Source organism: Pseudonaja textilis, chromosome 1, assembly GCF_049901715.1.
Source record: "Pseudonaja textilis isolate UNSWEBS1 chromosome 1, rPseTex1.2, whole genome shotgun sequence".
Classification (NCBI taxonomy): domain Eukaryota; kingdom Metazoa; phylum Chordata; class Lepidosauria; order Squamata; family Elapidae; genus Pseudonaja; species Pseudonaja textilis.
The window spans coordinates 82,189,911-82,204,414 of NC_141990.1; the positions used below are offsets into that span (position 1 = coordinate 82,189,911).

The following is a 14,504-nucleotide window of genomic DNA, read 5'->3' on the forward strand; positions in this document are numbered from 1 at the left end:
AGGCAGAGGCAAGAAAATGATAAAAGTCATTTTTCAGAAAAATGGCACTATGTCACTTGAAGCTTATATATTCTACTTCGTTTCAAATATGTACAGCTGCAAAAACAGAAACATGATCTCAATGACTAACACTGGGAAGTCCTCACAAAGAAAAGATACCTTGGAGGTTTGTTTTCTTAATAATGAAAAGAAGTAAGCTTTACCTCATAAAACTTAAAACTGGGAATCAGTCAGAGAAACAGGAGTAGAGGTTGGAAGTATAAACTAGGAAAAAAATACTGCCAGAATGTAGATGACTTGAAAAAGAGAGCAAACAAATATATGCAAGTCAGTCCATCAATGGGACTTTGACAAAAGAGCGATAGGTTTATTTGAACAGGAATTGCACAAGAGTACAGTGTCAGCTGCTGTTTTCAAACTTAAACTGCTTAAAGGGCAACTAGATGTCCCGTACAGAAAATAAGACATTTGAAGTAAGTACTGTAGATCAGCAGTCCCCAACCTTTTTGGCACTAGGGACGAGTTTCAGAGAAAAGAGTTTTTCCATGGGCTGGAGTGGGAGTGGTGGTTTTGGTTTTACTCATTTGCCCACCACTCACCTCCAGCTATGCAGTCCAGTTCCTAACAGACCACAGACTGGTAACAGTCCATGGCCCAGAGGTTGTGAACCCCAGCTGTAGATCTACCACCTGCCCAACTAATTCTATTTTTTTTAAAAAAAATGCTTTGGAAGTTTTCAATTTCTCAGAATGTTCACTTGAAAAGTTTTATACTACTCATCTTGCTTCCTTCAAGTCCTGAACTCCCATCTGGTAATTTATAGCTTAATCAGTACTTAGCTTAAGTAATCAGTATTTATTGAGATCACCGCACATTTCTCCATATTTGTTTGCTCTGGCCCAGCTGTTTCACTTTTATTGAGTCTGAGTTTTGTTAGAACTTCCACATTCCAGCCAAGTTTAAGAGCTGATCATGTATTTGATCATTTCCAGAGTAATCAATAAACAGCATCATTTCCAGAGTAGTCAATAAGAAAGTGGGTATTAAGTTACACAGATGTGCCCAAATGATTACATGCAATGCTCCAGAACCTTATCCGCTATTATAGGCTGATTGCAGCATTTGTTTCATGTAACCTTTTGTCAATAGACTGAAGTCCCTAATATACAATAATAGAAATGGTAGGCACGGCATTTGGAAAGCTTTAAAAAAAAATTGAAATTAGTTTGAAGCAGGATTCTGCACCATTTACAACAACATTGTCACTATTACATGAATTGCATTTTGGCTTTTTCACCAGGGCAACATATCTGCACATTGAAGGCTGAGACAGTCTGGCTGATTTGATGACTGATGCCAACTGTGGCAAACAATTTTTTTGACTTAGATATTTAAATTAGGATGTTGCTCAAGCTGAGCTCTGTCAACGTTGATGGTTGCCCAAGAATCATTAGTTGTGAATATTTTGGTCTTGTCAGAACATATATAGGTAAGCCACAGAGGTTCATATAGTGGTTAAAGGCACTGGGCTTGAAACCATGGATTCTAGTTCTGCCTTAGATGCAAAACCAGCTGTTGACTGAGCCAATCTCTCTCAGCCCTAGGAAAAAGGCTCTTTTTTTAAAAAAATATGGCACCATTATTTCCTATTTCAGTATTAGATACAATCTAATGTATCACCACCGCCTGGCTGCAGTGGTTCAACAGTGACATCAACTGTTTGAGTAGCTTTCACATTTTTTTAACTGAAGGGATGACAGCCTTTATTTGACATTCTGTGCTCACCTTTTTCAATATTGCCATTGGGACTATCAACAATTGGTTGAACTGAGATGTCTTCTATAACAATTTTAAGGCAGTTGGATATAATTGCTTCCACAATTCAGTTATTCAATTCCAAAGCGCACAATAGTGCCATTTGCCTTTTTGGGGTGTCTTCCACTGAAATGTACCACTAAGGCAGCATAGTATGATGCAGCAACTGCATTATTCTTGGTGATGTGCAGCTTCTTTGAGTTCTCCTACAATGTTATTTCAATATTATTGATTGCTGATGAAATAAATGCCTGTGTTGGTAACAATCAGCAAAACTGAAAAAAATGTCCTAGGTAAATTTCATTTTGGAGTGATGAACTTCAACGAACCCTGCCTCTCATTTAGCAAATGTGCTAACAACTTGAAACACCTTATTTCAGCATTCACCAAACATCAATTAACATAGTGTTCATACACACAGGAAAGGAAACATGAGCTCTACAGTATTTCCTGATCAGCAGCATTTTCAAACACCAATTATGGATTTTGATAAATGAGAAACAGTGACTTAAACTCAGTTCAAACAGTTTGTAATATAGTCATACCCAAACATTATGGACAGTTGAAGCCACAAGATCCTACCTAATATTTATCTACAACTAGAACACAAGAATACTTGGCCAATGCAATGGGCTAGATCCAGATTTGCTCCCTGTTCAAACTTGAAAAAAGATGGTCTCCAGTTTATCTCAAGATGTAAATTTGCAATAAGATCTGATGATCTGACAAATTGGTATATAAAAATGCTCTGGATTTATACAGTACTTTTAGACATTTGGTACTCCTGGATAAAAGACATTTGTAGTGTGTATTGTAACTGTTTAAGAAGTACATTTTCACAAATGTTCATAAATTCAGTAGGAAAGACCCTGAAAGTGCTTACAATATGAAGATTATTTTTGAAAAATCCAAACAAAAATTACACCGTTTACTGTCAGAGCAGTATGAAAATCGTTTTGATTTTGACTTCCCCCATAAGGCACGCTTAAAGGCCTAAAATAGCTTTTAGTATGGTCACAGGTCTATGCTCCTGTTGATGCTACTTAATCAGTTCCATTAGTCTGAGTCAAATTTCCTGGATTAGCCTTGTGTGTCCTGCAGCCAATATTGGGAAGATACAAGGAAGATATCATTTCAGGGATCAGGCAATTACTTCACAGAACTCAGATCTTATTGAAGTCCTTAGGTAAGGAAACTGCTTTTTTCCCAGTCAAGAATAATTATAATGGTTGAAATGAAAAAAAATCCAAAAATTATTCTGGACGTCAGCCTTAACTGCCCTTTAAATATGAATCATTCATAAATTTAATAAAAATAGCAGGCTGAGAATTGCTGTGACATCAGCAGTTCCCAAACTAGAGTCCTCTAGATATGTCAGAACTGCAATTATTTATGAATACTGGGGGTTGTAGTCTCAAAGTCTAGAGGACAGTACATTCGGAAGGCTGAATTAAGTAATATATTAAGATCCAAGTGCCAGGTTCATTAGGTCAACAAACTCAAATAATTACAGTACTCGTGTTTTTAAATACATTTCTCCTCTATGTTGTTTATCTTCTCTGGAGTAGCTGGAAGTAAACTTATTGCAGCCACGGGTATGACATTGGCATCAAGTTGAAGGATTCCCCTAGGGAGGAAAAAATGAGTTAAATACCAACTTCGGAAATACGATCATATATAAACATTTTAACTTCATAGTTAAAACAACTAAGGAAAATTGTTTCAGCCTCTCAAACCAGATCATTGGTTTCTGAAAATGGCTTATATATACTGCAAATATTAAGATGTAATTAAATCTTGTTTCAAAGAATTCTCAGGATGAATGCTATCTAGAAAAAAAACATTTTCATTCACCTGTCTCTTCCAGTATCAGTACTCTCAGAGAACTAACATTTTCATCTAAACGATTTATGAGAACTGGTGCTAGGATTTTCCTTCATTTATTTCCTCATCCTTTTTTTTGCAATGAGAAATTAGTACTTCAAACAATCTGGTACGTGCCACAAAGTATTTTTTAAAGAAAGCAGTCATGACCCACCTCTCTATGATAATATATGAGTGGGTGGGGTTGTGAATGTGCCTTCCACAGACAGGACTCCTTAGAGGTTTCAAAACCGTGAGGGCAAGACTAATTGACCCCAAAGTCTGAGCAAGCAGGAGATACAGATAAAGCTTTCAGGATGATCTGCCATAAATCTTCCAGAGCTTTTCTGAGGCTCCATAACCTGATCTGTCTGACTTTGAGCCTCATTTCTTCCAATGCCAATTATGTTGAAAAGGTAGAAATGAGACCGATGGAGCATGGCCTGTTGCTGTGTATATGGCTCCTGTTTATAATTATTGGAAGATCAAAATCAATTCTGTCCACTAAAGCATTTCAGTCTTTATCTGATGATGCTTTTGTAGGGCTACGGAGGGATGGGGAGGAACCAAACGGGTGTGTCCTTCTTTCCCTTCCCACTTAATGGGCATGCTCTAAGCAGAGCTCTTGCTGGAAGGGGGCGGGGAGATACGAGAGAAATCCATTTAGCATCCTCACTTTTTTGAATCCTCTGGGGATCATTTCCCATTAATATTTATCATTTAATTGATTGCTTTTATAAGGTCATCAAATCAAGGCCTCAGGTGAGGTACATTAGTTCTTTAACAGACTATAAACCTTGTGGATTAGTTTTTGTTTATCAATTTAACCAGCCTAGCCTGAATAAATAAATTATATGAAACCTCTTATCACCAAAGGAAATTTGTTTTAAGGATAAAAAAATAAGAGGCGCTTACCTGGCTTCACATGAGGGACAAAACACTTTTAGTACTTTTATTATTAAAGTTGCTCCTACAACTCCAACCACAATGACCTCCATAAAATTAAAAAATACAGGAAAAGAATTGAGCCAAAATGTACAAAGCTCCTTTCTCAAATCTTCTACCCACTGGCACATCACCTGCAAAATAATAACACAGCCACTGAAATCCAGTAAGGACACCGCAAAAGCCGATTTTTGTGTGGTTGTTTGTTGCATCTATTTATAATTTACACTTCTGTCATGATGTGGGAACTTCACATATATGTTGCGCATATATATCTTTTCAAATATTACTCTTTCCCCCCTTGAAAATTCCTTGGCATGTTTGAAGTTACAAGAGCAATGAAATGAGGGGTACTTATGCCAGGTCCTCATAACTGCAACCGCCCCATGTGATCATAATTCAAGTGCCCAGTGATAAGCTCACAATTACAACATTGTGGCATCCTACAGTCATGTGACTGTCACTTGCAACTTTTACTGCTGGCTTCTAACAAGTAAAATTGATGGGGAAGCTGACAGGAGGTTACTAAAGGCAATCACATGACTACAGCACTGTGTGACTATGGCAACTAGGACTGCTGGGAGTGCCATCAGCACAGTGATGTGACATCATGCCTTATGACTTTGTTGCTTAGTGAGGGAGTTCCTGGTCCCAATTACCATCAGGGATAGTACCATCTGTACTAGCTGTTGAGAGTAGCCTATCAGGAGAAAATCAAGCTAGTACACTGTCAGCCACCTCCATGGGCATCAGGAAAATTCAGAAACTTTGAGTTGTAATGCTTGAGGCACAAAGCTAGATAAGTAACCTTGGGCCAGTCGCTCCCTCTCAAGAGGGAGGGAGGGAGGGAGGGAGGAAGGAAGGAAGGAAGAGGAAGAAAGGAAGGAAGGAAGGAAGGAAGGAAGGAAGGAAGGAAGGAAGGAAGGAAGGAAGGAAGGAAGGAAGGAAGGAAGGAAGGAAGGAAGGAAGGAAGGAAGATTTCTATAATCTTGTCAAGAAAACTGTAGGGATTAGTTCAGATACCAATCAATGAGAATATCTGTATGTCAGGTTTGAAATGAGGGCTTCTGGATGCTCTCTGAGCTTGGTTGTTTTCTTGCAGATGGTAACATCTGTTGCTGTTGCAGTGATGATGTTACCTAGTTGGGTAATGAAATGTCTTCAAGAAAAACCAACCAAGTTCAGAGAACACCTCACTAGTTGAGATAAGTCACAAGGAGTCAACACTGACTCAAAGGCACAACATATACACATGGGAGCATCAGGTGAAGGGGAAATTGGGGGAGATGCCTGTCAATCTGCAAAAGACTTCAGCTGAAGCCATTCTTTTTCAGGCTTACTCCTTCATTTGTTGGTTGCCATTCATGGGGGGAGGGATTGGGGAGCTTAGGAAAGTGGTGCCTCAGCCGCTACTCAAAACATCTACCAGCCAACATGTGAACCAGGGTCCTGTCAATGGACAACTGTCGGAGCTGAGAAGGAATCTGTGGCTGACTTAATTGGTCCATGTGACCTAAAAGACACAGGGGCGGGTGGAAAAATCCTATTCTTTTAACTATCCCCATGCATGGGAACTATTTAGAGCTAGCTTTGACCTTCTATGTGCCGATATGATGTACTCAGTAAAGGGTTTCTTGAACCTGCACAAGGTGTCAAGAGTCCTGACTTCCCTGGGTTCATTACTCGGAACTATGACATGAGGGTCACGTCTGTATGATTGAAGCTGCCCTCCTTAGTATGTGTACCATATGCATAGAGGAAGGAGGAGGATTTCAAGCACAGCTGCAACCCTATCTGCGCTTTTTTTAGTTCCCTTCTAATTACCACCTTGTGTCCGTGCCTTTTTCATTTTTGTGGGACTTCGTTTCTTTGATAGAGTGACTGAGGGGATACCAGATACACAAGGCACCAATAATTTCCTTACACATCCGTTAACTCACATTAGGTGACCGTGATAATTGCCTTTCACAATCATCGTGACAAAACATTTACCTTATAAGATGACGGTGGCTCTGTTCGGAGTGGAGTCTCTGGCAATTTGCCAGGCATTGTCTGTTCATCCACAGTGGTTTCTACTTGCCTGAGAAGATAGTGACTGGTTGTTTGTAGAGGACTTTCAACATCTATTTCACAAAAGTCAAGAAGACAGGTTCATTGGTTTGTTGGTTATTTTTTTTAAAAAATCATACCGTGAGCCAGTAAAAAGAAGCAGAGTAAGGACAAGAAATAACAGTTCAAAAAGTAAAACTTATTCAAAACTTTTATAGAATTATGGAGTTGGCATAGATTTTTGGTCATTTATTCCAACCCCCTTCTTGGAAAATCTCTGATAGAAATTAACCGGCCATTGTTTGAAGTCCTCCGGCAAAATAAAAGTCATTGTTTTATGTGGCAGCCTGTTGCACTGGCTGACAGCTTGCATAGAGGTGATGTTCCTCCTAACATCAAGTCTGAAGCTACTTCCTTGTAGTTTTAACCCTTTGGTTCTGGCCTGCTCTCTGGGGCACAAAGTCTAAGAGAATATGTCCAAGTCCAATCACTTTTATTGAAGACTATCTCATCTCCCTCCATTTTCTCTTCTGTATGCTAAGCATATCCAGATTTGCTAACTGTTCCTCATAGGGTATCCTTTCCAGACCCAGCACTATTTTGCAAGCCCTCCTTTGAACTTGCTCCAGTTTGTCTTGTTTGGATTCTGCTGCCCGCTACTCCAAATGGGGTCTGACCACAGAGGAATGAAATAGAACAGTTACTTCTTGTGATCTGGACTTGGTGCTCTCCTTAAAATATCCCAAGCAATTGTATAAATGCTGCTTCATGTTTAACTTCCGATTGACAAGGGAGTTTTTCACAAGACAGGCTAAGCCAGGTTTCCTCCGTCCCATGCTAAGGCTTTACATTTTTCCTATCAAGATGTAGAATTTTACGTATTTCCATTCTATTCATTTCAGCCCACTGCCTAAGTTGCCTAGATCATTTTTTTAAATCTTTCATCTAAAGTTTTAACCAGATCTCCTACTGGTAGTTTTATGACATCTGAAAATTTGCTAAGGATCCACCATCCAAGTTATTGATAAAAGTGTTGAACAACACAGAGGCTAGGACAGACCCTTCTGGTCCTTGGCTTGATGTTTCCCTCCAAGCTAAAGTGGAAGCCCTCTTAATGAGCACTCTTTGTGTAGGCTGGTTGAGCCAACTGTGCTATCATCTAGTTCTAGTCCAAGGTCTCTCAACCTCAGCAACTTTCAGATGCGTGGATTTCAATTATCACAATTCCCCTAGGAACTGAAGTCCACACAAATCTGAAACTTGCTAATAAAGAAACATAGATCTGGCTCATGTTTTAATTTTTAATAAGAACATTATGAGAGAATACAAATAAATAAATATAAGCCAGTAGAAAGCATATTAATTTGACCTGCCTATAAAAGAAAGGCCAGTTTATGGCTGTTGGTGTGGCCTTTTTTTGCGTGGTGGAGTCATTAAATATGAGGTTGAGAACTTTTTGGTCATTGTTTGCATTATTTTGTATGTTTACCAGGCTATGATATTCTTTAAAAGTTCATATTTAAAAAGTCCATGAACACTGAAAGAGTCCAGATGCAGTTAACGATGAATTTAATCAACTCCCTCTCTTATGAAGAACGTTTTTTAAGAAGTCAGAACCCTTAGTGAAATGGCAAGAAATAAACTCAATAGCATCTTTTAAAGAAAAAAAAAACTAAGAATCACTTACATGAGATGGGTGGGTATTAAGAACTCAATGAATAAATAAATAAAACAAAATCCAATTCTTGCAGCTCAATAAGACTGAGTACCTTTTCCTGCAAAGTTTGGAAGCGTAAACAAAATATCATTGTTCCTTGGGCTGGAATACAGCATACTTTCCTCCAGAGGAACGGTGTAGTTTGTATGTCTCAGGACTTGCTGATCCTTTACCAATAGGTCTATTTCTATCACTTCGTCTTGTTTAACCTGCAAAAGAAGTGTAACAATGGGAGCCCCTTTCTTATCTACACATGTTGGGAACGGTGTGGAAAACAGTCAAGCTTTTTTTAAAGTTGGACAGAAAAGAGCAAGTATTGCAAGAAGTGATTTCAAGATGAAAAGTTGCTTTTGCTTAAGTGACAGCTAAATGTGTTCCTATCCCGTTTTTCCCTCACCTCATGAAGTACGTGAAATACTAGAAGGAAATGCCCTCCGTTAGTTATTCATCATCAACATCATATCATGTATATTGTGTATAATATCAAGAGGGAAGGCAAATGGCACCATTTCTAGCATCAATATGGATTATATTTTCTCAGTGAGAAACAATGTAAGAAAAAAGTAGAATGCTGCCTTTCAAAATAATCGATCAAGAGAATTACAAATGAATTCTGAATCTTTTTAGAGGCAAAATAATCTATAACCCAAGAGTTACTATTGTATTATTTACTTAGAAAGTTATAAGTAAATTGTGACTAAAGATGGGACTCCAGAAGACACATAAATTCGTATTCCCCAGTCTACAATATTTAACAGTGTTAATTTTTGTTCATATTTGGAGGCTTTCTTTTTATTTGGGGGCTATTTATTTTATGATAATTTTATAACTTTGGGAATGGGCAGCATACCAATTATGTAGATAAATATTTCATCTTCATCGTAAGAGGTGGAAATAATATTTTATCCCTTTATTTTTTTTTTCCTTCACAGCAAAAACCTCATGTCAGATCAGTTCATCTGAAAAGAAGAACTGACTCTAAGGCATCTAGTGATTTTTTTTCCTGTGAAGGATTCACTGGCACCTGGATCTTCCTACTCCTACTCTATCACCTCAAAGGGATGATTATTTTTTTATTTATTTTTGTCAATTGCTTACAAGATAATAGGTATAAGTAAAAAACATAGCTATGAATACATGGATACATATGAGAAAAATAAAAAATAAAAGAAACAATAGGAGAGGGACGGTAGGCACGTTGGTGCGCTTATGCATGCCCTCTACAGACCTCTTAGGAAAGGGGAGAGGTCAATAGTAGACAGTCTAAGGTTAAAGTTTTTGGGGTTTGGGGAAGAAACTACAGAGTCAGGTAGAGTATTCCAGACATTGACCACTCTGTTGCAGAAGTTGTATTTCCTGCAATCAAGTTTGGTGTGATTAACCTTGAGTTTGTATCTATTGTTTGCTCTTGTGTTGTTATGGTTGAAGCTGAAGTATTCATTGACAGGTAGAACATTGCAATCTATGATTTTATATATTATACTTAGATTGAATCGAAGATGGCGTAGTTCTAGGTTTTCTAGGTATAGAATTTCGAGTCTGGTGGCATCAGGTATTCTGCAACGAGTAGAGGAGTGGAGAACTCTTCTTGTGAAATATTTCTGGACTTTCTCAACTGTGTTAATATCAGATATGTAATGTGGGTTCCAGACCGATGAGCTATATTCGAGTATTGATCTAGCAAATGTTTTGTATGCTCTAGTTATTAGTGTAATATTACCAGAGAAAAAGCTACGTAAGATTAGGTCAACAACTCTTAATGCCTTTTTGGCTATGTAGTTACAGTGGGCTCTAGCACTTAGATCATTAGAGATGAGTACTTCAAGATAACTCTCCTTAACTCAGACAAGAAATACAGGTAGTCCTCAACTTACAACAGTTCATTTAGTGACCGTTCAAAGTTACAACAGCACTGAAAAATATGACATGACCATTTTTACACTTATGACCATTGCAGCATTCCCATGATCACATGACCAAATTCAGATGCTTGGCAACTGGTTCATATTTATGACACTTACAGTGTCCCGGGCTCAGTGGATTATATCCACTCTTGCGACCTTCTGACAAGCAAAGTCAATGGGGAAGCCAGATTCACTTAACAACCATGGTACTAACTTAACAAGTGCAATGATTCATTTAACAACAGTGACAAGAAAAGTCGTAAAATAGAGCACACTCACTTAACTAATGTTCCACGTAGCAACATAAATGTTGGGTTCAATTGTGGTCATAATTCGAAGACAACCTGTACTCAATATTCAATTCTAACAGCATTTTATTTTCAGTTTGTTTCCTAATTATCGATAGTCCTTGCTTAGCACCCAGAATAGGGACCAGCAAATTTGCTGCCAAACACTAGTCACTAAGCAAAAAATCATATGACCACAACAGGCTTACAACAATACTTCCCACTCAGTCATTAAGCAAGACATCATACAATTGCAACTTCCAATTTTACTTCTGTCTTCATTACCCTGTTTGTCAGAAACTGTTGTGAAGTACACAAATAGCAATCACAAGACCCCAGCAATGGTCATAAATGCAAGCATTGGTTGCAAAAAATTTATTTACATCATCATAACTTCCAATGGTTGTTAAATGAGACAGTAAGCAAGAACTGTCTGCTTTTGTAACAATGAATTTTGTTTTGTTTTGTTTCGACCAAAAACAAGACTCGTGGCTATTTTGCTGTTGCAACTTTTATGTGATGAGAAGTTTGCAGCCCAGTGGTCCAAATACCATACCAAATAATGAAACTGATTAACTGGAAACAAATGAACTAGTGGGGCTTGTGTCTGAATACAGATACCTAGGAGCTTTGGTTGGAGTGACTGTGCTTAAGATGCTGAATGATTATGAATGATTCTCCCCAAGAAGAGGAGTTGCATGAAAGTTCAGTGGACTTATAGACAGCATCAAATATTCCATGGTTGAATGATGGAAGATAGAAGAACTTCTCCAAAACTGAATTCATAAACCAAGAATCTAAAAACAAGAAGACTATCCCTGATTCTTGTCTATTGGAACCTTTCTTGCAATAAAAAATCTTATTAGTAAAGACACTTTTTGGCTCACACTGTAGTTGAGAAACATTTATCACCAGACAATCTGGGAGGCCTCCAGAATAAAATAAAGTCAGGGTTCATCTCTTCACTGAAAATCAGAAAGGAGAAAGTCTTGAATACTTCGGCAATTAAACAATCTGAAGGCTGCTTCCTGGCAGAATTGATCTATTTATCCACTCGTCTAAAAGTGTTGCATAAACAGTGATAATACCATGTTTCTCATATAATAAGGCCAGGTCTTATTTCTTTTTGGAGCCCCCCAAAAACGGCTACGACGTCTTTTCAGGGGTGAATTAATTTCTTTCTCCACCCCCGCGCACCCACGCCTAGGGAGCCATGCGGGCAGCTACACCTCACCATCACCCGCTCCTAACAGCCAATCCCTTTTCCCTACCAAGTGCTGAAGACCCGGGTCAGCGGGCGGGCAGGGATGTCTGCCGGCAGTGTTTCAGCCGCTTCTCAGGCCTCCGTAGCTTCCACGGTTCCCACCGGTGCTGGCGCCTCTCTCACCAACGCTGTCTCCAACAACAGCATCTAAGTCGCTCTTGCTTTTTCCCCGTCCCCGTAACAACAGGGAAAAGAAAACATTTTGAGGTACCTGGGAGTGCCGCGGTGGGAACCGTGGAAGCGTTTCAGCCGCTTCTTGGGTGGGGGAGCCGCCTCCATAACTTCCACAGTTCCCACCACTGCTGCTGCTGTTGTTGGAGAAAGCACTGGCGAGAGAGGGACAGCTGCAGCTCGGCCTGGGCGCGCTTAGAATGCAGGAACGGGCTGTGCACCTGGACTTTTGCAAACTTGCAGAGCCCGAGGCTGGAGCACCAAGGGTAGCAGCAGCAGAGACACTCGCTTGGCTCTTTTCACGCCCACCCAGCCGCTCGGGATTAAACCAAAATGCAGCACGCGGCGCTCCCAGGTACCTCAAAATGTGTTTTTTCCCGTTGTTACGGGGACGGGGGAAAGCGGGAGCGACTCAGACGCTGTTGTTGGAGACGGCGCTGGTGAGAGAGGCGCCAGCACTGGTGGGAACCGTGGAAGCTACGGAGGCCCGAGAAGCGGCTGAAATGCTGCCAGCAGACATCCCTGCCCGCCCGCTGACCCGGGTCTTCAGCGCTTGGTGGGGGTAAGGGAGCCCTCAGTGCTCCACCATGATTGGCTGTTAGGAGAGGGTGATGGTGAGGCGTATCTGCCCGCGTGGCACCCTAGGCGAGGGTATGCAGGAGTGGAGAAAGAAATTAATTCACCCCTGAAAAGATGTCCTAGCCGTTTTTAGCACTCCTAATGGCAAGTTCCCTCCCCGCCTTCTCCCCCCCAATTTCGCATGTTTTAAACTAGGCCTAATTTTTTTTTGGGGGGGGGGCGTTAATTTCATTTTATGCCTAGAGAACATGCTGGCTTCCTATTGGGGGCGCGTATTGTTGGAGAAACATGGTACTAAAAATAATCCAACATCCCAGAACTGTACAATGTAATTGGACAAGGTAAGTTTTCTCCTCTAGAATTTAAAAAGTATATTCTAAACAAGTGGTCAAGTTCTTGAAGCTAGTTAGCAGGGCATGCATTCCTCCAACTCATATGACAACTGTAAGGAAGTTGTTATTTTCCTAGCTCCTTTCTATGATATGTGGTGGACATTTGTGGTCAAGTTCAAAATAAAATCAACCTGAAACAGGTATGTTATTTGGAATTCTCCTGTACTATTTTTAAGGATTTGTGTTCCACAGGAAGGCTTTTCCATAAGCTTTGCAATGAAAATGATTCATGGTCTAATTATACATGGGAATTTTAAGTAGAACCGGTCTAAATTATGGATAGGGTTTGCTTCAAAAGGAAGTTGTAGGAAAGCATATTTGTTCCAGATTCTGAACAACAAAGAGTAAATGTATGACAAGACAAATATTACTGGATATTGTTAATACTAGGAATATCAGATGGAGGTCTTGACTGATCCTATTCAATGCTGGCAGAATGTGTGCTAACTCCAGATAGATAAAGATAAATGTGTGCTATTAGGATTTTCAAATTTAACTATCCAGATCTTTACTCTCTCCCACGTTTCATAAGTGAAAACAAGTAAATAATAACCAGCAGCAAATCTTAGAATCATCTTTGATCTTAAAAATAATTCTGAGGATGTCTACGCCAACAAAGTCTGAGCATCTGGCACTAGCCAGATCTTGTCTGGATTTGGAAGCTTTATGGGCAGTCCTGGTTAATAATCAGATGAGAGAGATCATCATGAAAGATCATCACTGTATATTAGATTGGGAAGTTAAAAAAAAATCCCACTCTATATTGTCCACAAGAAAACTGCAAGGATATATCCATGAAAGTCACCAAGAATTGAGCTCAGTGTATGGCGATTTTACCCTTTACCCTTATACAACAAAATAATTCACATGCTGTACAAAGTAGCTGCTTTTAAAAAGTTAGCCATTTCCTTTCCTCCATTTCCTGGAGATACATAATATATATAAACATTCTTAAAATGTGATTATATAAATACTGTCAAAATTCCTGTAAAATCACAAAAATATATAAAGGGTTTTGCCTTTTAGGGCTTTTTAATTTTAAAAAAGTACATATTCTGATACAAAAGAAGGACACAGAACCGTATAACATCAGACAGCAGTATTCTTAGTTTGTTGGCCACAGAACTAAAATGTGTAATTGTTCTGCAAAAACAATCTTCCACTGTGGATTTATATGTAAGCTAGTAAATACAATCATTTAGAAAAAGGATACTTACCTGCTTTTCATCTATATCTGTCACTTCTTCTTGAACAACAATTAATCGCAAGTTTGAGCTGGATGCCAATGGCCACTCATGGATCATAATGCGAACACTGACAATTCCTAAGGTATCATGGTTTTCACTCTTCACTATCAAGAAATAACTGTGTGTCATACAGTGGCCAGGCAGAGAAACAAAATCTCTAGAAACAAGTTACACATTAAAATAGTATTGCAAACTGGATTGGACGCCATATTGCAATTCAGTGTGGAATATCACTGACTAGATTTCATAGTTACTACATTTTTACGAGAAA

The 14,504-nt window shown here is 39.2% G+C and overlaps 1 protein-coding gene across 1 annotated transcript in view; it reads right to left on the minus strand.

The window, feature by feature from the left end:
* Positions 1–322: 322 nt before the first annotated feature.
* Positions 323–14,504, minus strand: part of GINM1 (glycosylated integral membrane protein 1) — a 30,540-nt gene continuing 16,358 nt past the window's right edge. Inside the window, exons 4-8 of the mRNA XM_026705647.2 lie at positions 14,204–14,337; positions 8,442–8,598; positions 6,616–6,746; positions 4,594–4,757; positions 323–3,442 (exon numbers count right to left, since the gene is read on the minus strand). Coding sequence (XP_026561432.1) covers positions 3,340–3,442; positions 4,594–4,757; positions 6,616–6,746; positions 8,442–8,598; positions 14,204–14,337 — 689 coding nt within the window. The 3' untranslated portion in view covers positions 323–3,339. The remainder of the gene's footprint in view (positions 3,443–4,593; positions 4,758–6,615; positions 6,747–8,441; positions 8,599–14,203; positions 14,338–14,504) is intronic.